General features: G+C 31.8%; 2 protein-coding genes across 2 annotated transcripts; one reads left to right on the top strand and one right to left on the bottom strand.

Moving 5' to 3' along the window:
- Positions 1–17,928: 17,928 nt before the first annotated feature.
- On the bottom strand, positions 17,929–20,911 carry LOC109810925 (FCS-Like Zinc finger 8). Its single transcript, XM_020374534.3, has 3 exons — positions 20,137–20,911; positions 19,248–20,032; positions 17,929–18,649 (listed from the first exon to the last, which is right to left on the bottom strand). Exons 2-3 carry the CDS (start codon positions 19,958–19,960, stop codon positions 18,544–18,546), a joined length of 819 nt encoding a protein of 272 aa, XP_020230123.1. The 5' UTR covers positions 19,961–20,032; positions 20,137–20,911; the 3' UTR covers positions 17,929–18,543.
- A 2,658-nt stretch (positions 20,912–23,569) lies between these two features.
- Positions 23,570–25,751, top strand: LOC109810908 (small ribosomal subunit protein eS1). The gene is made up of 6 exons (XM_020374512.3): positions 23,570–23,730; positions 23,814–23,919; positions 24,279–24,416; positions 24,493–24,678; positions 25,007–25,207; positions 25,524–25,751. The coding sequence occupies exons 1-6, from the start codon at positions 23,672–23,674 to the stop codon at positions 25,617–25,619; spliced, it is 786 nt and encodes a 261-aa protein (XP_020230101.1). The 5' UTR covers positions 23,570–23,671; the 3' UTR covers positions 25,620–25,751.
- The last annotated feature ends 36 nt before the right edge of the window (positions 25,752–25,787 follow it).

The raw sequence follows: 25,787 nt of genomic DNA, 5'->3' as shown, positions 1-25,787 counted from the left end.
AGTTCCAAGCACATGGTTACATTGACTAGTCTTGTTCCTCTGGTTAGCTTAATTAACTCTGTGGAGTTGAGTGGTGACTAATTATTTTCCTTAGAATGGCCATGTGAAGAAACATGCGCGCGCATTAGTTTTTGCTTAGTGAGGTAAGACAGTCACAATCTCAACTAAGATATTTTAGCTTTATTGACAAGATGGCAATGTCCCCCCTCCCTAGCTGGACTGTATCAACTTCAACTGATAAAATGAATATCAATTTTAATCATGTTTCTGCAATGACTGTATCACAATTCTATTACCCTCATCTTTTGCTTATTTGCACTTAATGTGACTTTGAATCTGTTTAGATATAGAGTTTTTAACAGATTTTTTTACTACTTTTAACAAAAAAAAAAAACTTTCAAAAACATTTTTAGTCTGTATATATCAGAGAGAAAATCGTGTATAAATTTTTATTAGTGAGCTATAATGAACGGACTAGTTGACTTACTGATGAACGGATTTGTATCTAAGGTATCAAAAAGCCACAAGGAAGATAATTGAAATTAATTTGACACTGAAAATAAGTTTGTTCTTGAAGGTTCTCCACTGATTGATGATATAGTGTTAAAATATCGAACCAAAAGTTTTACAATACATTGGGATGAAAAGTAGTTATATTATATGTTTCTGAATACTATAGCTCAGTTGAATTTCATTAACAAGACTGAAACCAAGTCTAACATAGTGGGGACTAGGGAGAGAGGTTGGTCTTCTTGTTGTGGAATAAAACTTCAGATTATTACTCTATCCAAATTGTATAATGCAATTTCAACTTGTACATCTCTTATTTATATTATATTTCTTTCGCTTATCTCAATTTGAAATTATGTGCAACTTTATTTTTCAAATTCCCAAGCGCTGTGTTAGGAAATCTGTTTCTAGTCTTCTAAAGAAAGAATCCCCTTTCCAATGCATCAAACTTAGGAAATAGAGACACGATGAGTTGACGTTATTTACATTAAACTCTACTGAGTTTCAAACACACATTAAGTATATGTTTGGTTTCACCACAAGTTCAAATTTATGTATAAAGAATGTGAAAAATAGAAACTACCGAAATGGCTTTTGTTTGAACGTGAAAAATGAATGCGTGAATAACTTGAATACAAGGTCGTGGTAACCACAAGGCCAACAAGGCAGTCGATGTAGGCCCCCACCCAAACTCCTTTTTTTTTATATTTTTTTTATATTTTATATATATATAAATTTAATTATATATTTTTAAAATTTTAGTATATTAATCACAGGTATTGGTTAGGAAGACTATGTATTTCAAAAATACGTATATATGAATAAATATTATTGTAGATTATCAAAAAAATAGTCTGTATTTGTTTTGAAAACAAATAAATTGGCATTGAAATGAACAGAGATTAATTTTCATAAAAATAATATAATACATAAAAAAATCACTGATGAAATTAATGGATAGTGATGACTGATGAATCACACATTCAATTAGAGATTATTTATTTTGGTTTTTATAAAATAAAATTTTATTCTTTTAGTTTTGATCAATTTGTATACATATTAAATTAATATATTTTCTTATATTCCAATATTATTTTAACAAAATTAAAAATATGAAATTACTTTAAAAATTTTATTTGAATCTCAATAGTTGAAAATTTTAAAAATAACTAATTAAATAAATATTTATTTAACTTGATATGAGTGTCTTGACTTTTTTCCTTCCTAAATTGAATATTATAGAAAATTATCAATAATACTTATAATTCTTTTATTGTCTAGAGAAGTTCTTAAATTATTTTAGATTCAATTTGATATTAATTATTGAATGAATTACAATAGAATGAGATTTGAAATTCTTAATTATTAACTTTAATTAACAAATTTTCAAATCAAAAATAAAAATAAAAAGAATGAAATGAAAATTACTGAATTTTATTAAAGTGAGACTAAAATGTAAAGTTCTAAGGTATCAAAATTTCTAAAAATGACATTGCTTGAATAAACACGTGACGCTATATAAGTCTTTCTTTCTTTTTTTTAGTTGGACTTTTCTTAGATATTTTATTGTTGTTGTGTTTTTTTTCTTCGTTTAATCGGGTTTATTGTAACAATTTATATTTATCTACCTCTTTTTTTTTATATATATATTCATTTTAACTTTCTCGTAACCCACTTCACTCTTCACTGCATCAATATAAGACTTTAATTTCAAACACTTACTTTCAAATTCAATTACCTAGTTTGGCTTGTGGAAATAATAAGTGTGAATTAATTTTTATTATCAATTTTAGAATATTGTATGAATTATGTTTATGAAAAACTTTTTTTACCTAATTTAATCTTGGACATGCCCTTACTTTGGTCATCATTCATCAATGGCCGTGAGACTATGCGAAGTCTGTTATAATGTTGTAATTTATGAAGATACGTAACTCAAGTTCTACAATATGTTGGAAAATTATTTGGTCTTCTTGTGAAACTGATTTTAATGTTGGTACTTTGTCTAAAACGCCCACAATTTAGAGTTATACAACACTTGCTTATGTCCCTTTTTATTTTTAACTTATGCCATTTTCTTTGTTTGTAAGCAATTTTATTTCATTCAAAATATTATTGTCATCACTAGAAATTGTTGTGCCTAAAGTGTGTGGGTATCCTCCAAAATCCTACATTAGGTAATTTTGAAGAATGAAAGTTGTAGACTACTACTATAAATAATGGGTGATAATTTGGGTCTACTCACTACAACAACACTAGTTCTTGGATGTATTGAGGACTTGGGTAGTTGTGTGTCAAGAGAAGGTTTACAATTTTTTCGTGCAAAAATTGTGTGAGAGGGTTTACAATTTTTTCATTCAAAAATTGTCAAGAGAGGGTTTGCAATTTTATCCTTATAAAAATTGCAAGTGGAGTGATAAAATTAATTTATTGAGTGTGTTTGTGAATGAAGGCAAGAAGTGTCGAACCACGTTAATTTCTGAGTTTGTTTCTCTATTTTTTTTCTTCTCGTGTATATGCTTCCGCGGTATAAGTTTTCTTTTCACCGGTACCCAACAAAAATCACTACAAACTTTAATTGACAAATGAATGTGACACAACAATAAAATTTGACAACACAATGCCCAATTTCCTACGGTGTTGCAAGTTGCAATAATACAACAAAATTTCTGGATTGTTTCCTTTTCTTTTCGCTGAAACAATAATGTCTTTTCTTTTTTTTTTTTCTTTTCGTGTGTACAACGAACAAAATCTCTTTTATGTGATTCTAGTCAAAAACGTATATTCAATGTTGCTTAACCTGCACATGGCAAATGTACCTCGTTGCTTGGTTGTCTTGGCAAATCAACTAATCAAGTTTGCGTTGTAAGCATGCAAGAATTTTAGCAAATGCTGGCTTGTTACCAACCTATATATACACATTTAATTTTACTTAAATTTAAAATATTGCTGGCAAAACTTGCCACGTAATATACGTATATCATAGGACCCCACTTCACTGTGTTTCGCCATTTCTGAATTTCTTATGAGTTCACTTTCATGGGTCTCCTTTTATGTGACGCGACACTGACTGTATCCTAACATCATTTAATTGAAGTTAATCAATTATTAGAGGATTTTGCTGCTAGAATTTCCCAGAATTTGAAATCTATATTGTGTGGCCTATGGCAGCTTGCTATCTTCCTTTAACGTTGCTTTCACCTACAATGTTGGGTCTAACATTGTTGATTCATTTTCAAAAGCAAATAATAAATATGGGTCTTCTGGAATTGGGAGCTGTGTATGATCGTAATTGGTCTGTCATTGACCACGAAATCAAACCTTAAAATGTTTTTACGACAAAAGGGAAGCAATTCAAAGTCAGAGTTGGTGCGTATTCAAGAAGGATGAACATATGAAAGGAAACATGGCATGTGCATGCTCTATTCAGAGTTTCAAACCACCCAGCTTACTATCCCTTAAGATAGATTCTCATAAAAACATTTATTTATTACAAGTAATCACCTATACACTATCGGTGTAAAAAAAATTTATATTGAATGTTAATAGTGGTTGCTTATTTAATGAAATAAAAATAAAATAAAATAATTTAAAAGATATAATTGATTGCTAATATAAAAAATTTTACATTAACAATATATGGATGATTACCTCTATTTATTATATACTCTTGATTTCCAAAAATTTAGAGGATTATTAGTTAGTTATTGTATATGTGGTTCTCAACTCAGCCAACATCAATCAGGCTTTCATTGGATCGTGACAACGGCCCAGGAAATTATTAAATTACACAAAATCAAAATTAGATAGGTTCATGCCATACGAGGAATCGTATTTGAGAGAGTGAGGGTAAACTTCACAGCATTAAACCCAAACAATAACATAATTATTTTAGAACCCTTTGGTGAGTGATGATCAAAAGAGTTAGCACATCTCAGATATGGTTCGTTTTGGAACATGATGGATCTTCACGTGCTTAGACTCTTTTTTATTGCTAGCATTTTTAGATTCATCATGTTTAAAGTATTACTTATTTTGATGTTCATTAAATCATCATAATATCTTCAAAAAGAAGTTTCAATGAGTTATAACTTAAGAGAGAAAGGTATTTATAAATTAATTTTAGTCTCCGATTATAACCAATGCAAAAAATTTTAACGTACGAAAACATTATTGTATTTTAAGTGCTTAATATTTATCTACTATATTAAGAAACTTTTAATTATAATAATACTTATTTGAAGAATGCTAACAACATTCTTTCTAAAATACTTATCTAAAATATATTACATTTATTAAAATGATTAATTTCACATCATTAAATACATTTAATTTTTATAATTTTACATAAAATATATTACATTTATTAAAATATCTTTAATCACATTCATGATAGATATAGTATTTTTATTTATTATTATAAGAGTACTTTTGAATTAAGAATATTAAACAAAGTTGACTGAGTTAAAATTTGTTTATATTTCAATCCAAAAAATTTAAATATTTTTTGCTTTTATATAAGTTTAGAAGGAGTACTATTTTAAACACTCTCTTGATTATAGATTGATTTTATTTTTAAAATCATAAATTTTATGAATCCCATATCTTTTGATGAGTCTTCTTGATTTAGTGATAATCACATAAATTTATAAATTTTAACCAATAAAAAAAATTATTAACAAGAGAGTATTAGAGTGTATTTCTCATTTTCTTTCTTTCTTGACAAGCAACCATTTACACATCATAATCAAAATAATTTATAAGCAGAAATTAACTATCAAAGTTTGCTAAATTTGATATCGGGTTCGTTTCTAATTCATAGAGATTTTAGCACCCAAACTATGGAGCCCGTGCAATTAATTAAGACAAATCTCAGAGCTTATCTGGCTGCAATCACACCAGCACCACTGAAAAGAGACATATACAATACATGGACCATCCAATAAGAAAAACTCTTTGCGTATGCAAACGAAACTTTTGAGCTGAGACTGTTTGGTTTTCTATATATATATATATATATATATATATATATATATATATATTCAAGTATACGTTTTGGTTGTCTTAATTCCACCCAATAATTCATATTATATAACAAATTTTAACAATCCAATCATTTAATAATAAGTTTTTAATAAATAAATTAATTTTACAAATATTTTAAAATTTTAAAAATTATATGATACTTTCGTTTAATAAATTCAAATTGATAGACAATCATCAAAATATTTTATTTGTCAATTTAAATTATTAAATAATTTAAATTTTTAAATTTTTTTTATAGATTTAATTTATATATTAATTTTTTTTAATTTAATAATTGAATTATTAAAATTTGATATTGAATAAAATAAATCTAAGAAAAATTATTCTTAAAATAAGTGGAACCCTCTTTATTTATATATATATATATATAAGTCATTTTTGTCTAAAACATTATTCTAAATTATGTATTAAATATAACTTTTTTTTTCCTAAAACCTTTTTTTTTTGTCATAGCTCTACGGCTCTACCACTTGAGAAATTGGTGTAAATATGAGTATATAGATATCCAAACAATATAAAGATGAAGATTAAAATTATTAGTCCTATAAATATGAGATTGGATACGTGCATATTTTTCAAAAGCAAATATAAAAATGAGCACTATAAAATGTGACCTACTTGTGTGGGAAAGATTTCACTTCAAGAAGAAGGATTTCAGCAATAAGCAACTTAGCCGCAGGTGGGTTGAGTAGGCCGGCCTCATTTTAAAAGGCCCAACTACCCCGAGGCCAGCCTCCCACGCAGCCCACTTGGCTCTGTACAGGAATTGGTTTGGATAATTTTATCCATAAAATACTTGGATTTAAATTCAGTCAAACTTATTGTTTTTTTTAATAATTTTAAACCAAACTAATTCCATCAATAATAGATTCATTTGACTATCAATTTTAAAAGATTATAAATTATTTTGAATTTTAAAACTATAAATAATTATTAAATACAAAAAAATATAAATAATAATTAAAATAAAATATCACATTCAATCATTGAATTCACAAATTTAAGTAAAACGGATTAAATCAAATTGAATCGAACAACAACCAAATTCAGATAAAATATTTGAGTGAGTTGGGATCGTTTCACATTTACACCTTGGTTGTGTCACCTGAAACATAACTGTTAAGGTTAACTCTTGTGATGTAAGTGTGACTTGTCCACAATATTAGTTGTCAATAATAATTAAAAGTCAATATTTATTATATATGTTTATAATTTTTGACAAAGATTAATTATTACTTCTAATAATAAATATTTCATATCAAATTCATGGCTATTAAAAAAAATGAACACTCAATTCATGCAAGCAGGTAACCCATTACTGTGCTCTGTCGTTTGTGGCCACTGGAGAGAGATAGTATTCTTAACAGCAATTGGAATTTGTTGGAGGATTCCGCCACAATCCTAGTAAACCAGACCAATTACACACAAATAAAAAACAATTATTGCTTTTTAACTAACAAATAGATTTCTTCAACCAATAACTTGGTGGACCAGAGACCTTTTAGACTTCATTAATTGGATCTGTAATTGGAGGATGTGTGTGTCTGTTTTTATTATTATCATTATGAGGGGTATCCTAGATTGCCAAAAACCAATGGAAAATCATTACAATAATAATTATAATAAAAAAAAAAAGCTGTATTTTGTATTGGTGAACAAATCGTGCCTTAAAAAAAATATTGTTGATTAGGACATAGTGAGCTTTTGGTATTGTGTCAGCTTCAATCATTTTGACTAAAACAGCTAGAGTAGGTTTCATGTCTTCAATTTGATTGGCATTCTGTCCTATTCGTTATGCGATGAATCTTAACAAGAAACACCTAATCAACTTACACATAGTTAGTAACACAATCATTTCCATTTAGAAGAAATTATTTATAATTTATTTAAACTTATTTTATGATATAAACATTTATATGCATGTTTGGGTTATTTTTGACAATCTTTAGGAGAATATCATATGGTTGTTTAATTTTAGGACACTATTGGTATCAAAGAAATAATATGCTTATACAACATGATGGAATTATCGACATTTACCAAGAGGTTAAGGTAACTAGCTCTCTCTGTGCATCAAAATGCAAACTCAAGTTCCATGTCCATACCATAGTAAATGGTGATGAACAACTCCAACTCAGCGAAGCAACATACATGTAAATATGTTTGTATAATTTGGTGCACGTAATGAAGTCTTCCTTTGTTTCTTATCTGGTAAGGGAAACGATCAAACGATAATGCACATATGTACATCACTTCAAGCAACAACGATTTATGGACTAAGCAAGCATGAGCTCTGCTTGTTCCCATATGTTAAAAAAAAAAAAGTATCGCAATACTTAGGAATAAAAAATGAGAGTAACTTATAAATGTCTTCCATTAACTCATTTGGATGTTTTTTCTAAAAATAAAATCGTAACGTCTCAACAAACGTGGAAATAGATACTCAAATCAGTCGAGTTATTGCTTACCTGACTGTAGGACTTCAAAGGTTTGAGTATGATCCCACTTGTCAGCTGACCGCTATTAAGTATGTGACAAAGAAACATTTGACAATGACCAAACATTGGACACCCTACCATGTGCATACCATATACAAAGCCACATTGACTTGGTTTAATTCGTAGTGGATTGAAATTTTCTTTTTGATATTTCACATATCAAACAGTTTTTTTTTCTTTTATGATGCGATCGGTTGCATGACGATGTTCCATTCCGTGCCTCATTTTTGTTTCGAAATTGTTTCCTAGACAGGATTTTCTATACTTTTGAATGGTGCAAGAGATATGTGCTTGATAAAAGTGAAAATAAAAAGTTGCATTATTAATATCTTTGAAGATTTCAGTATCCAAGCTTGTCCCGAAAGTGGGGCAAAAGAAAGAAGAAGAAGGGAAAAAAAGAAAAAAAAGCAAATCCAATGCAACCTTAACTCATGACAAGTCAACTGTTGCACTGACTACTTCCAGAAATATATAAAGTTTCTCCTTTTCGTAGCCTTTCACTTTATCATAAAGACAAAGTGCACCCCCTTGTATGAGGATTGCCAGTGAAATCTATTTAGTTTGTTAAGTAAATGACTACTATAGTTCCAAGTGAACTTCGTTTTGGCATTATTACATAGTTGAGTCATGCCAAAACCTATTAATCTCTCAATTATATATACTAGGTACTCCCTTAGAAACAGACATAATAGTTGCAAAAAAAAATGTGTTGCCTGGATCCGAAAATTACTGCTCGATGACAAGTGAACAATTCCTGGATAAGTGAATTGAGCATGACCAAAACAAAATTTCCCAAAAGGCTTTTCAAGAAGTCCTTTTAACAGCATGCTTTTATAAGTTAATAACTTTGCATTTATTTTTCAAACGTAAAACAATACCTGTTATTTCACAAATTTACAACGGAATACAATTTAACCTCTTTTTGCTTCTGTGGTTGTATGCCTCTTGACTCACCACGTAAATCATGCTTTAGTGTATGACATTATTTTCTCAACAGTTTCATTCTGTAGTATGAATGATGATAAAATACTAATTAAAGCTATCGAATTGGGGAAGAGATAGAGAACGAAGGGGATGTGAGTGAGGGGGAAACAGCAACACAATAATAATACAGAGCAAACTCAAATAATTATCGCAGCGGAAATAAATTTCCCAAACTTGCAAGAATCTATGAGGAGCAACAACCAATGAACAACAATAATAAATCACCAAAAATCACACAGAGAAATACCAAGATTTTTAACATGGAAAACCCCTAAAAGTAAGGGTAAAAAATCACGAGTCGTCCATATCAAAGAAATAGTTCCACTAAAATCAACAAAGAGTACAAAAGAGTCTCAATCAACTACACAAAATAGTGCTAATACCCAGCCAAACAACAAAGCAATAAAACTTACAAATAGAGAACAAAGAAGATGAAAAAACTCCAAATACACAGCTACAGTGCAAACTGAATATCTCCCTACTCAGACCTGGTTTCAACGATCCAACCGGTCAGAATGAAGAACCGGGTGTCACGAATCTGCTATCCAATTTTCAACCCGATCCAACAGTGAACGAATCTGCAGTACCGATTTTACTGTCGCAGCCCTGTGTAAAAACGAGAATGACTTTCTCTCTTCCTCTCTCTCAAAGTGCTGGTGCTCTAAATGACTTCTGACTTTCTCTCTTTCTCACTCTTATGATTCAGAGCCTCTCTCCACTTAATTAAGTGAGACATCAAGTGGACTTCTCAATTTTGGGCCTTTTCTCCATATAGGAAGGGAGCCCAATACCCAACAAATCTCCTCCTCACAATTATGTGGAGATAACTGCCAAACCGGCGATCTCACAACAAATTTCAAATTTTCCTCTTGGCAATGCTTTAGTCATCATATCAGCTCCATTATCATCAGTATGAATTTTAGCCAATTCCAACAGCTTAGCATCCAAAGCATCATGTATCCAATGATACCTTACATCAATATGTTTGGACCTAGAATGAAAAGTTGGATTCTTGCCAAGATGGATAGCACTCTGACTATCAACAAATAAAGGATATTTTTCCTGCACAAAACCAAGCTCCTGCAAGAATTTCTTCAATCATAGCAACCCCTTGCATGCTTCAGTAATGGCAATGAACTCCGCCTCTATAGTGGACAATGCTACACACCTTTGTAGCCTTGATTGCCAAGCCACAACTCCCCCTGCAAACTTAATCAAATAGCCCGAAGTGGACTTTCTAGAATCAACATCTCCAGCCATATCTGAGTCTGAGTAACCCACCAAAGTAGGCTTATCCCCTCCAAAACAAAGCTTCATATCAACAGTACCATGAAGAAACCTCAGAATCCATTTCACAGCATTCCAATGTTTTCTACCTGGGTTTGACAAAAATCTATTGACTGTACCAACAGCATGTGCAATATCTGGTCTAGTACACACCATTGCATACATCAAACTACCCACTGCAGATGCATAAGGAACTCTCTCCATGTCTAATTTCTCAGCTTCATTTGTAGGACTCTGTTTAACACTCAATTTAAAATGAGTAGCAAGAGGAGTGCTCACAGCCTTAGCATTTTCCATCTGGAATCTCTGCAATACCCTTTTAATATATTGTTCCTGTGATAGCCAAAACTTCCCTTTCTCTCTATCACGAATGATTCTTATACTAAGAATCTGTTTGGCAACTCCCATGTCTTTCATGACAAATGACTCGCCCAATTGCTTCTTTAACTTGTCAATCCTGGAAGCATCTTTCCCAACAATAAGCATGTTATCAACATACAATAACAGAATAATAAAGTCATTATCAGAAAACTTTTTAACAAAGACACAATGATCAGAAGTAGTCTTCTTGTAACCTTGCTCACACATAAAAGACTCAAACTTCTTATACCACTGTCTTGGAGCCTGCTTCAGATCGTATAAACTTTTTCTCAGCCTACATACACAATCTTCCTTGCCTTTAACCTGAAATCTATCAGGTTGTTTCATATAAATCTCTTTCTCCAAGTCACATGAAGGAAATCAGTTTTCACATTCATTTGCTCTACCTCTAAATCAAGAGTAGCTGCCAAACTCAAAACTGCTCTAATGGATGACATCTTCACCACAGGTGAGAAAATCTCGTTGAAATCAACACCCTTTCTCTGTCTGAATCCTTTCACCACTAATCTGGCTTTGTACCTTGGAGATGTAGAATTACTTTCTTGCTTCACCCTGAAAATCCACCTATTTTCTAAGGCCCTCTTGCCCTTAGGTAATTTCACCAAGTCATAAGTGTGATTATCATGCAAGGATTTCATCTCATCTTGCATTGTATCCAACCACTGTTGCTTTTCTTCACTTTCCAAAGCCTCTTCAAAACATTCAGGTTCTCCACCATCAGTCAAGGTCACATATTCATCAGAAGAATACCTTGTTGAAGGTTGTCTCTGTCTATTAGACCTCCTGAGTTGAACTTGATGTGGTTCAGGTGCATCATCAATATTCTCATCATGAGACATTTCATGGTCCTTCTGGTCATCATCAATAGGAACATCTAATCCACCTCCAAGTTGTTGATCATCAACATCATCATGTTGTTCACCAGGTTGAACACTACCATCAACATTATCCAGATTGTGAATAGGTAACCGCATAGGATCAACATCATTCAGATTCATATCTTTCTCGGGTGTAGTCTTTTCCACCTTATCAATGTCTTCAATGGTTTGGTTTCCATGAACTGTACATCACGTCTTCTAACAAGCTTTTTCTCAACAGGATCATAAAACCTGTAACCAAATTCATTTTCACCATAACTAATAAAGATGCACTGCCTTGTCTTCGCATCCAACTTGGATCTTTCATCCCTTGGAATATGGACAAATCCCTTGCAACCGAAGACATGCAAATGATCATAGCTTGCATTCTTGTCAAACCAAATTTTTTCTAGCACCTCACTGTTAAGAATAACAGTAGGAGTGAGATTAATAACATGCACCGACCCCAGAAATGCTTGGGTAATTTAGCATCTGAGAGCATACATCTCACCCTCTCAAGCAATGTCATGTTCATCCTTTCTACTAAACCATTCAACTGAGGAGTTTTAGGAGGAGTCTTCTCATGTGCAATATCATGTTGCTTGCAATAAACATCAAAGGGTCCACAATACTCACCACCATTGTTAGTACGAATGCGTTTCAGCTTCTTCCCTGACTGTCTTTCAACCAAGGCATGAATTTGTTTGAACCTCTCCAACACCTGATCTTTTCTCTGCAAAGCATAGACCCATAGTTTCCTAGAACAATCATCAATAAAGGTAACAAAGTAAAGTGCACCACTAAAGGATTTCACCTTCAATGGACCACAAACATCAGAATGTACCAATTGCAACAACTCTGACTTCCTTGAGGGAGGATGCTTCTTGAAGGATACTCTGGTTTGCTTGTCAGCCATGCAATGAGAACATTTCTCCAATTCTGCACTCTTCAACCCTTGAAGAACATCCTTTTTAGCTAAGCAATTCAATCCCTTTTCACTGATATGACTAAGCCTTCGGTGCCACAAAGATGCCTCCATATCCATGGCATTCACACTGTCTTTAGCAACCAAAGCTTTTGTCCAATACAGTTTAGAAATTTTCTCCCCTCTAGCCACAACCAAGTTACCTTTGGTGAGTTTCTACTTTCCAGAACCAAAGTGGCTATCATAACCACCATCATCAAGTATCTGCACAAGGATCAAATTAAAGCGGACATCAGGAGCATGTTTGACTCCTCTAAGCAACAACTGCATTCCCATGTTGGTTTGCAGGCAAAAATCACCAACACCAATAACTTTAGACACACCATCATTACCCATCTTCAACACTCCAAGATCACCAGAAGTGTAAGATGTGAAGAACTCCTTCCTTGGTGTAACATGCAGTGTAGCACCACTATCAACAATCCACATGCTCTCATCTGATACAAAATTAACTAACCCATGGTCACTGAGAATAACAAGATCACCACAAGTAGCAGTAGCAACACGATCATTATCATCATGATCCTTTTCTTTCTGCTTACCCTTATTGCCTTTATTCTCCTTTTTCCATGATAAGTGTCTAATTAGTTTGATGAAATTTAAATTTGAGACACTTATCTAGCACACTTTTTGTATATATTGATATAATTTTGGAAAATACATTAAGAATCAAAGAGGGGCTCTTAATTTACATTATTACATGGAGTGATGAGTTTTTGATCAGATTTTCCTCTTATTTTATAGTTTTTGAAATCTGGAGGCAAACGGCTGAGCGCCTTGAAACGGCTGAGCGCTTTCAAGGTTAAAATCAAGTTTTTGAAATCTGGAGGTAAACGGCTGAGCGCCTTCAAGCCAGAGAGCTCAACAAATGCAGCAAAGGAGAGGCGTTCAGCCACTCTAAGGCACTGAGCAGATTTGGCCCTGGAAGAAGGAGTGCTCTCTGCATCTTAGGCGCTCAACGGATATGAAGCGCCCAGCCCCTTGTGCTTGCTTAACAGTGAAGAATCTCCAAGGCGCTCAGCGGATTTGAACGGCTCATCCCTTCAGATTACTTCATGGTGAAGAATTCTTCAAACCGCTCAGCCGTTTCAAGGCGCTGAGCGGATTCTTCTCTTTCCTGCCTACTCTATTTTAATTCTAGCACTTATAAAAGGGCAGAGGAGAGAGAAAAATGGGCATCACAAGCTATACGAAGTGAAGAACAGAGAGGAACGAGGAAACAGAGCACTTTGGAGCTCGTGGGGACGCGATTCTTCAGAGGATCTCTTTCTTCTACCTTTCATCTTGTTGTTTTGTGATTTCTTGTACCATGGAGAGCTAAAGCTTTAGGTTTGGGATTAATGTAGTCATCAAACTCCTGTGTATTCCTCTTTGATTTATATATATATATATCTCATCTATTACTCAATGTCAGTGATTTGTATTCTGTTCTTAATGCTCTGATAAATTGATCATTTATCTTTGATCTTGGATTTAGAATTTGGTTGGAAAACGTTTTCTGAATCTAGACTTGAAACAAATCACCTATTAGTTTTGAGAGCCAAGGATGGTCTTGAAATTAATAGTTGCAACAAGTTCTGATTCTTAATATGGGATATTTAACTGAAGTGAGGAATCATTCATTGAGTTAAATCTCTTAGGATTTCTTATGCCAAGGGATTGAGTTTGAATGAAAATAGAGAACTCAATGGCAATGAGTAATGGAATCATTTGATAGAATCATTAGGAATACATAGGAGGGAGATTGATGAATTTAATCCCAAACTGTTTCTCATATCTATTTTATTAAATCTAATCTTTTGATTACTTAAGTTTGCATTATCATTCACATCAAATTTGACCATGTGTAATTACTCAAGTTTTAAATTTACAAGTATCAATTAGTATAATAGAAATCAAAGCTTACTTCACAAGTTCCTGAGGATCGACAACCTTTTAACTATACTACAAAGACTTGGGTGCGCTTGCTCACAAAACCAACATTCCACAGAAAAAAATTCCTCTGTATATGCTCTGTTTTGTGACAATAATGACACTCCACATTCTTGTATCTGGACTTGGACTTACTCTTGCTCTTTTCTCTACCACCCTTCGGTTCGTTCTTCTGACTTCTTCCCCTATTTTCAGTGACAAGCACCTCAGACTGAGATGAAGAACCTTGTGCCTTCCTTCTCATCTCTTCATTAAGAGCACTGCTCTTTGCCGCTTGCAAAGAAACAACACCAGTAGGGATCGAGTTGGTAATAGAAACTCGAAATGTCTCCCAAGACTCAGGTAAAGTATTCAGTAGCCATAGTCCCAAAACTTCATCATCAAATTTGATACCCATTTCGGATAACTGATCTAGGAGCCCTTGAAATTCATTCAAGTGATCTGAAATGGAAGAACTTTCCTTGTACCTCAAATTCATTAGACAATTCAACAAATACAATTTATTATTCCTGATTTAGAAACATACAAGGACTCAATCTTCTCCCATAAAGTTCTAGCATGTATCTCATTTGCAATGTGATTATAAACATTTTCTTCTACAAATTGCGAATAAAACCACACACCTGTTGGTGTTCAAAGTCCCAATCTTCATCAGACATAAAATCTGGCTTTTGAGTAGTAAAGATAGGAAGATGCATTTTCTTCACAAATAGCAAGTCTTTCATCTTTCCCTTCCAAAAGTGATAATTAGTGTCATTCAAAGCAATCATTTTAGTATTTGCGTCCATCATTCAAGCAAGTCAAATAGCCCCAAACCAAAGCCAACAAGAGCTCTGATACCACTCTGATGGGGAAACAACAACACAATAACAATACAGAGCAAGCTCAAACAGTTATCGCAGCAGAAATAAATTTCCCAAACTTGCAAGAATCTGTGAAGAGCAACAACCAATGAACAACAATAATAAATCACCAAAAATCACAAAGAGAGACACCAAGATTTTTAACATGCAAAACTCCCAAAAGTAAGGGTAAAAAACCACGAGTCGTCCAAATCAAAGAAATAGTTCCACTAAGATCAACAAAGAGTACAAAAAAGTCTCAATCAACTGCACAAAATAGTGTGAACACCCAGCCAAACAATAAAGCAATAAAGCTTACAAATAGAGAACAAAGAAGATGAAAAAACTCCAAATACACAGCTACAGTGCGAACTAAATATCTCCCTACTCAAATCTCGTTTCAACGATCCAACCGGTCAGAATGAAGAACCGGATATCACGAACCTGCTATCCAATTTTTAGTCCGATCCAACGGTGAACGAATATGCAGTACCGATTTTACTGTCGCAGCCCTGTGTAAAAATGAAAATGACTTTCTCTCTTTCTCTCTCTCAAAGTGTTGGTGCTCTAAGTGACTTCTGACTTTCCCTTTTTCTCACTCTTATGCTTCGGACTCTCTCTCCACTTAATTAAGTGAGACATCAAGTAGGCTTCTCAATTTTGGGTCTAGGAAGGAAGCTCAATACCCAATAGTGAGTTTGTACATGCTTCTAAAGCAATGAAGAAACCATCTATTACACAATGAAATGATTATAGAAAAAGTTAATTGGAATAAACTAAGAAAGAGAGACCCACAACATCTGAGAAGGCAAGAAAAAAAATACTCCCTGCGTCTTAAAATAGTTCTGATTTAAGCATTCGAAAAGAATTTCAATCTTAATTTATCATCTCATAAACTAAATCAATTTTAATAAATTTAAATTAAATTTATCTAAAAGAAAAAATTACAACAAATAAAAATAATGTATTTTTTATTATTCTTAATTTATGCATAAAAACCTTAACAAGGAGTGTTTAAAGTAACACCATGTATGTTGTCAATAAAGGTTGTCACCAAACTGCATTAGAGTGCACAAAAAAATCATAGATAGAACTAGGCACGAACTTCTTTGATACGCAAAAAGTGGGTGGGATAGAACTACCACTGCATAGCAATAGCATAAATGCATAATAACTGAGATAATAGAAGGTTAGTAGCCTTAGCTTCCAGATGTTAAAAGCTTAAAATGTAATGACCCTTCCCTTATTAAGAAACAGACAAAACATATTCAGTAAGAAGACTTTAACCCAATAATAGTGAATCTGAATAGTGGTTTGATAAGCCAGGCCAGGGCAGAAGAAGCAAAAAAATGGTTGTTGGCAGGTCAATATAGTCAATAAAAAATCGTAAATTGATGGTTAACAAAAAATTAAAATATTTTTTTTTCCAAATTTATCTTTTAGTATTTATAGTTTAAAACTATTTTTTCTCGATTTTTTTAACTCCTATAACTTCATCTATAATTTTTTAAAATATTTATGAATATCTATAGATATTTATTAAAAAGATATATCTTTAAAATATTTAACAAAATATTTTACTCATACATTTTAGTTATATATAACAATTTTTTTCTTTTAAAAGTTATAAAAAATTACAAAATAAAATCTGCATAAAAAAAGGTTCGAAGCCTATAACCAAAATTCAAATAAAATATGCATAAAAAATTTAAAAATTATAAAATTTAAATTTAAATATTATTCATAATTATACTAATCATAATAAATAGATTTAGAAATTGAATTTTAAATATTCAATCACGTAAGTTTAAAGTTAAAACAATAATTGTTAAAGTAAAATATTTTGATTACAAATTAATCAAAATAAAAGATAACAAAATATAATACTTAACTATTGTAAGTTCAAATAAAGTTTAAATAACATCAAATTTATGAGTTCAAATAAAATTACAAAAATCAATAAATTCTCTCAATATATAAAATTATTTATGTAAATTGGATATTAGCGAATATTGATATTTACGAATATAAATATTATGATACTTGTATCTGTCACATTAACATGTAAAGAAAAAAATATATTTACATTCATTACTTACATATATTCATTTAAAATATCTATTTTCTATCCATTGTGAATTTTATCTACAAATACAATTTTTTTAACCCTCTACCTATTACTAGCTTCATTTTGATATATAAAATTTTTTTGAGAATTTTTCTCGTCTCTTTTATAAAATTCTCCAAAATATTTTGAAATTTTATTAGATAGTTATTGAAGTCAGTTAATTAATAAGATAAATTCATCATCTGAATCAAAAAAGATTAACAGCGAAAAATAATTAGACATTTAATTTAAATGAAGAGTGAAATAATCAACCCTAATAATTTTAAGGATAATGTTAAAAAAAAATATAATTTTCAACAAATTTAATGGTATTAATTATATTAATAATTTTTTCTAATGTTTAAAGCAATATTTATTTTACATCCCTACATTTTTTTTTTTGTGAATGGGAATGATAGGAAGGAAAGAGGGAGAAATTAATAATAGTATAATTTGATGGGGAAAAAGAGAAAAAAAAATAATAAAAAAGAGTATCAAATTTGCGGCATAAATGGTTGTGAAGTTTATTATTAGTAAGCAGCAATAAGGACAAAGATGTTCTTCCCTACAAAAACTACCAACAACCAAATAAAGGTACGACGTTTATCGTTGGTTTCTTCTTCTTTTGCCATCGTAAACCGCAAATTGGCCTCTTCCAATTCTCCCTTTCGAAATGGACACAGAATCATTCCTCAAATTCAGTCACAAAACTGTTCCTACACATTATATGTGCAGATCATATCCTCAAAAAATCTAATAGACATGATGGGATATTGGACCTAAGTGGGTAATTATTGTATTATTACTGTATGTGGACTATATTAAAAGCAATGCAAAACCGAGTAGCATGCTCCTAATTCATAAAAATCTTCTCTACAGTATTTCGGCCTTTCATTTTCAATCTTTTCCACCTTCTACAGAACTACCACCCAGAAAAAGAAACAGAAAGAACAAAATCAGGTACAGTGATCCAGGATCTTCAAGGACCACTTTATGTCCCAAAAATTAACCTAGACAACTAATAAAAATGAAGAGAGTTATCATAAGCTCTTTGAAGCAAAGTAAGGTAGATCAGTGGAGGGCTAAAACTAAAGATAGCCATCGTGAAAGGAACTCAATTATGTCCCATAAACATGTCTCCACCTTCCAATTTGTTCATCCCCTCCTCCAACAGCATTCCCTGGTCACGGCATTCACGGCTGCAAAATGCCCTCTCACCCCTGAAGTATAACCACACAACTACACTCATAAGATGTTTGTGTTTGAATTATAATAATTTGATTTATAATCAGTCTTTTTATCAAAAAACAAAATCACCAAGGGATAATACTAAATTCAAATTTTTCAAACATTTTGTCATCAGTTTATAATCCATGGATAAATAAAATATCCTTTAATATGCCATCGAGACATAGGCCAAAGATGTTGGCCTATGGTTACACATCCATATGATTATGATATCAATTACAACTCTGCCATGTGGTCCAAAGCCAAGGCAAAGTGGTCAATAATGTAATACAGTTATGAATTATGATATCACATTAAATTTCACAAAGATTAAAATCTGTACTTCACAAACAGTCAAATTTTCTTTTAATTCTCATCAAAAACTTGTTTATGGATGGAAAACTCGCTGAAGAAGACCTATTGTCAGTCTAAGATCAGAACATTCAAAGTATAACTTGTCTGTCTAAATGCTAATTAACTAGATTTGTGCTTTCAAATCAAGTTGCAGAACATGATATGCATCCACGTCTACAACATTAAAATATATATGTCAATGGTGTTTAATGGGATGGATACAGAATAAGCAATTACCTGTACATGTAGATGTCCATGTCCTGGCTAAGATTTTTCTTGCAGTAAAAACAGAAGCTCATGAAGCTCTCAGAGGGGTAACTTATGTGAGGAGGAAGAAAAACATTTTCCATAGGAGAAGAAGAGCATCCAACATCAAAGCAGCCACTCTCAACAATGCAGTTATCAAATATGTGAGTAGTTCTAGGGTTAGGCCCGTGAGAAATGACGCGAGTGTAGTCCTCTGAGAGCTCCATTTCACTAGCAGAGAGACACCCCTTCAAAATTTTTGGAGATTTGACTGAAATAGAAGACTCATAAGCAGATTTAGGTGACTGAGATGGAGAAAGTGTTGCATGAATCATGGGAGGATTCTGAATCCTAAGCTGGGATCCAAATAAAATCATTCTGCTTTGTGATTTTGATGTCATTTCACCAGGCTTGTTGTCATCAACAAGAGCATCAACTAGGCCCTTTGAATCCAATTTGTCCCAACAACGTTTGTGTTCACCAACAGGAGTTCTGGGGCTGTTAGTTTCTGACCAAAAAGGGTTTTTGAAACCAGAGAAAGGCTTGTTGTTAGTGTCAAGTATTGAAGTTGGACTCATCATAGCCTCAGTTTCACACACCACTTTGGATGCGAAATTGACCAATAGCTTTGGAGAACTGAAGAAAGATGACACGAGTTTCTTGTATTTCTCGGATATAGATGGTGAGGAACTAGAAAATGCCATCAGAATCAGAGCTTATCAATCAATAGGGAATGCTCTAAATGAATCTCTTTATCACCACGGTTCATTTTTATTCTACATGAAAAAAATATATATATCAAAATACCATACAAAAAAAAAAAGAACATTCTTGATTACACAACTGTGAGTGAGTGTACTAAAAAGATTATAGGAATCACCTGCAAGGACAACATAAAAATCAATTCTATGTTTCTCTTGTGCAGTATTGGTGGAGGTTTGTACAATACATGTGCAAAACAACTGCAGTCAAATAATTTCACTTTTGTGTGAAGAGTCAGAAAACACAAGTTTCCATAAAACAAAACCCCTCTCTCTTAACTTGTTTATACTTCTGTAATCTCCATGCCTAAACCAGTGAGAAAATTGTTATGTAAAAGTGACTTTTTCCCCGGCTTTGTCGCCCTCTCTTGCTCAGTCTTAGAGAATGGAATCAAAAGGGTGATGAGAAACGACATGCAAAGAGGGTCTCAGTAGTCATGATCAAGGGACCAGAGGTGCATCAGAAACAAAGGAGGGTTATTTGTATTTTTTGCTTCTCCTTTTCGCTACCTTTCAATTTCACAAATGCTGGGAGACCCACCAGAGTAAAACCAAAACTGGTCCCTAAGATCGCATTTCAGGCCCAAAACGGAAAAGGCCAAATAATACTAAGAAGAAAAATGATAAATGATGAACGAAATGAAGTGGTAGTACTCCTTTCTTCTTCAGTAATGAGGGTTTAAAGGTTTAGTGAGTAATGGGGTTATGTTGGTCTTTATTGTGGTAATGGCATGGTGGAAACCTGGAAAATTGGCCCATAGATAGGAGTGCAGTGGGGGAGAAACTGAAAGCGGTTTGGTGGGTTATTATGAGGACGCGTGTGAGTGCATGAGAATCAGTGGTTTTCTTTTCAATTTTGACTTTGCTCTCAACACTGGCGCTTTGCAATTAACTATCTTTGGCTTTGTGTGACTCTGAATGTGAATGTATGTCCCATGAACACAAAAGGTGGCCTTATGTCATTGTGGATTCTGGATAGGCTCACATCATATATCCATACACTCCATTGTGGATTGTTCTGGGTATATACCTCAAATATAAATGCATCTTAATATAAATAATGGTATAGCATTAATCTATTCTCATTGTTGATTTCAGCATAAAATGGTGATTAAAAATACCATCTTATCTATGTATATCAAATCATTTAATTATAACTTGAGCATATTCATATAAAGTAATTATTGATTAGAGTATCTAATAATTTACGTATTTTTTGATGGAGGGAAAATGTCTATCTTATGACTACTCCCATATATTTTTTTTACCATTAAAGACCTAAAGAAAGCTATATAAGAAAATAAACATAAACTTTAATAATTTTTATGGATGAATCTAAAGATTAAGGAGACACATTGTTATAACCTAACAGTTATTGTATCTTTATTTTAAGAAAAATAAATTTATATTAAAGTTAAATACAATAATATTTTATTATTTTAAACTTATCCAATATAATCTTTCAACTGTGTTCATCCTAACATTCTTGGTACGGGTGTTGTATTATATTTTGGTATCAAAGGTCATGTGGACAGGCTTGCATGGTTCTTTAAGGTCATCAACCTATATCAATTTATAGTATTTATTTATTTTATTTGAGGATGAGTAAAAATCATCTGTTTGTGATGTTATAGCTTTGATTTAGTGCATAAATAATGAATTGATGATTGTGGTCCGGTATTTGTAAGTTTGGTAATATAGAAGTTTTGTTGCAAGGTTTGGAAGTATAAGTAAAAATGTTTAAAAAAAATTTAGTGAAATAATTTTTTTTTTCAAAAATATTGATAAAATGGAAAGATATCACATAATGTCAATGACATGTTAAAATATCAACAAAGATTCACATATTTATATAAAATATTATTGCACAAACTTAAATTAAAATAAAACACTTAAATTTAAACCTTAAAATAAGATGATTGATATGATGTAATTAGTTCATCACAATTTCATTTTTTTTTTATAAATCATCATCAAAATTTTCACTTCATGCTGACAATATAGATTATCAATATTTTCATAATTAAAATTTTGTAGTAAACAAATATTGTAATTAAATTGCTCTTAACAATTCCCTTCTTAAAATTCAACAAAAAGAAAAATACCAATGACTAAAATATTCACTCTTAATAACACATAAGGAGCTAATATAAGTTAAAGAGGCACACTGGAAACATACATTATTTTGATCACAACTTATTGAAGAGAAGGTGAAGGGGACAATGTATTACTGATTATTCCACAGCGCATGTAAAAACAACCATAGTAAAATAATAACAAATCCAAAATGCATGTATTTTATTTTTATATATAATTAGATGCAAGGACCCAAAAGATATTAAAAACATGCATTTTGATCACACTGTTATGATGTTTTTTTGTTTTTTTATTTATGGTTTCAACCTTTACAAATATCTTTTATTGTCTAATAATAACAAATCTTATTCATACAATTGGCTTGTTTTTGCTCACATCTCTAATAATTATCACAATATTGTAATTATGAAACTAATCAACATATATATAAAAATATTATTCATGATACATTCTCTGTTACCACCGTTATCACGTCTCTATTCATCTATTTAGAATATGTTTTATAAATTATTATTTTAAAATCTTAATAAATTAATAAATAATTATATAAATATTGTACAATACAAATTTAAGTAAAATATCATTTTTATCCTTAAAAGATTTATGATTAATCACATTAATCTTTTAAAAATAAAATATCAATTAATTTTATACATAAAATAGATTAAATCAATCATCGTTCTTGAACTTATTTACTTTAAAGTTAAATACGAATGATTATGTAAAAAAATATTTTAAACTATAGAATAAAATTAGAACATGCATTTAAATTAATGTCGCTTTCATGTTTTACATTAGAAATATATATGGTATACACAAAATATTTTTTAGTATAAAACAAACGAAGTCTTTCACTTCTCACAAATGAAAATGATGATTTTCATATTTATGGACCAATGTAATGGACTCCAAATCTTTTTGAAACTGAACCAATGTTTTACAGATCTAATTAAGTCCAAGTTGAAGAAAGTTTGACAGAGGCACTAATCTTATTTTCATACATTACTAATATTATATTATTTTTTATTTTAGTATATAAAATAAAATTAAATAATAAATATATTAGTATTATATTATATTTAAATATTCATTGGATAAAAACATTTTGGATACTAAATTATATTTATTAAATAAAAATATATTAAATGATAGAATTTGTATGTATTAGATGAAAAAAATAAACATATTAAATTAAATTATTTATTTTATTTTATATTATATGATTTTATATATCAAATGAAAATTTACACCACATAACAGTAAAATATAAAAAATAAAATAAATAATAGCATCATATAATTTACGGACCTTCTCATGGATTAAAAAAAAATATTATATATGGACCAAAAGTAGTAGACTAACAGTTATTTTTTTTTATTTTTTTTGTATTTTAAAATAAAGGTCCATGAAGTAAGAAGTAAGAAGTAAGGCTAAGCCCAAGCCCAACCAAGATGAGACACTTATAATAAGTAGTACTGATACAAAAAGTTAGGGTTACAGGTTTTGGTTACGGCTGCTGAGGGAAGAGGTTGAAGGAGAAGAAGAAGAAGAAGAACTATGGCCGTCGGGAAGAACAAGAGGATTTCTAAGGGCAAAAAGGGTGGCAAGAAGAAGGCGTTAGTACCCATCTTCTTCTTCTTCTTTTTTTTTTGTTGCATTTTTCTGTTTAACTAATTTTTCTTCTTACATTATTCCACAGTGCTGATCCCTTTGCCAAAAAGGATTGGTATGATATCAAGGCCCCTTCCGTGTTCCAGGTCAAGAATGTTGGCAAAACCCTTGTCTCACGTACCCAGGGAACCAAGGTATTTTTTTTTCTCATTGCACAGCTGTGTACACATTGTAATTTTGTTTGCCTTTTCTCTTTGGCTATTGAATTTCATTTTTATATAATGAATTAGCAGATGATCTGCATTTATTCACGCAAATTGTATGGATTTGAATTAAGAAAATTTGGACGCTGTATTTTAGTATTGTAGGTTAATTTTTATGCCATGTTGGATTTATTTTATAGATATTGTTCATAGTGCGGAGTATAGTTTGGAATGTGTACATTATAATTTATAGTTATTGCAATGAGTGATTTGGTGTTGGTGCAATTTAAATTGCTGAGACTTGTGCGGCTCTATATAGATTGTGACGTGATTGCTATTTTAAATAACAGATTGCTTCTGAAGGACTCAAACATCGGGTGTTTGAGGTCTCATTGGCTGATCTTCAAGGGGATGAGGACCATGCCTTCAAGAAGATCCGTTTGAGAGCTGAGGATGTTCAAGGGAAGAATGTTCTGACAAACTTCTGGGTATGATGGTGACTGAGCTTCTTTTGGTCACTGCTACCTTCTCGCACTAATGTTACTGATATTTGTCCCTCTGTAGGGGATGGATTTCACAACTGACAAGTTGAGGTCATTGGTACGAAAATGGCAAACATTGATCGAGGCTCATGTGGATGTTAAGACTACTGATAATTATACTTTGAGGATGTTCTGCATTGGCTTTACTAAGAGGCGTAGTAACCAGGTCAAGAGGACCTGTTATGCACAATCAAGCCAAATCCGACAGGTATATTCTGCATCATTATGAGCTGTCCTGTGACATACAATTTGGTTTGTTCTCAGTCTGTCTGTTTTTGAGATATATGCTGGGATGGGATGTGTTCTGGCATTCCATAGGGTAACCTGAGTATGATTTTTAATCAAATTTCTTTCTATTGATGTATCTAACATAATAACAAAAATATAAAGGGTGTGGACTAAGTTATATTTTCACATGTTATTTTCTGGATTTGCTTTCTTATCATGACATTTTATCTTGTTATCTTGTTTTTTCTCTGTACTTGGAGGTGGATATTGTATATCTAACAGTGTGAAACACACATCTATGTTTTCAGATTCGCAGGAAAATGAGAGAGATAATGGTCAACCAGGCAACATCATGTGATTTGAAAGAATTGGTCCGCAAGTTCATCCCTGAAATGATTGGAAAAGAGATTGAAAAGGCAACCTCTAGCATCTATCCTCTGCAGAACGTGTTCATTCGCAAAGTTAAGATCCTGAAAGCGCCTAAGTTTGATCTTGGGAAACTGATGGAGGTATGGTTTTTTATTCTTGTGCTTGAAAGCTTCTGTTAGTCAATCATTGTAGGAATCATTATTGAATTATTATTGAGTTGTACTGCTGATCTGGTTTGGGGTCTTGGCAACATTTTTTATTGTAAATAAATTCATAGGATTCACACTTTTCGCTTCCATTTGTTTTACTTTCATTTTCTGTCAATTTGTTGACCATTAAACAGTTCAAGAAATGTCTTCCTAATTTTTCTTGGGTGCAAGCAATAAGCATGTGATTTAAAGCCTGGTCGGTTGGGACTAGGATGATATATGATACTTTTGTTTTTGATCCTCGTAGGTTCACGGGGATTACTCAGAAGATGTTGGAACTAAGGTGGATAGACCCGCTGATGAAACAATGGTTGAGGGAGCTACTGAAGTAGTTGGAGCTTAATCTGGCTCATAATGCATTTTTGTTTGTTTAGAATTTCTGTTGCTTTTTGCTAATATTTATTTGTTCAGTTTTGCTGTGACATTTAAAAGTATTTGTTTTTGCAATCTAAACCTGGATTTTTGGTTTGGTAAAGTTCATTGGTACAACCCAATAACTAAGCACCTTTTG

The sequence above is a fragment of the Cajanus cajan genome, chromosome 11 (assembly GCF_000230855.2).
Source record: "Cajanus cajan strain Asha chromosome 11, NIPB_CcT2T_4, whole genome shotgun sequence".
Taxonomy (NCBI): domain Eukaryota; kingdom Viridiplantae; phylum Streptophyta; class Magnoliopsida; order Fabales; family Fabaceae; genus Cajanus; species Cajanus cajan.
Note: the sequence above shows the minus strand (reverse complement) of the source record. Positions and strands in the feature narration are given on the sequence as shown.

Excerpts from the sequence above, each read along its gene's own strand:
- LOC109810925 (XM_020374534.3), bottom strand. The coding sequence starts at position 19,960 with ATGGCATTTTCTAGTTCCTCACCATCTATATCCGAGAAATACAAGAAA. Across the intron at positions 18,650-19,247 it reads ATGGACATCTACATGTACAG|GGGTGAGAGGGCATTTTGCA; the intron begins GTAATTGCTTAT and ends GTTATACTTCAG.
- LOC109810908 (XM_020374512.3), top strand. The coding sequence starts at position 23,672 with ATGGCCGTCGGGAAGAACAAGAGGATTTCTAAGGGCAAAAAGGGTGGC. Across the intron at positions 24,679-25,006 it reads AATCAAGCCAAATCCGACAG|ATTCGCAGGAAAATGAGAGA; the intron begins GTATATTCTGCA and ends CTATGTTTTCAG. Across the intron at positions 25,208-25,523 it reads ATCTTGGGAAACTGATGGAG|GTTCACGGGGATTACTCAGA; the intron begins GTATGGTTTTTT and ends TGATCCTCGTAG.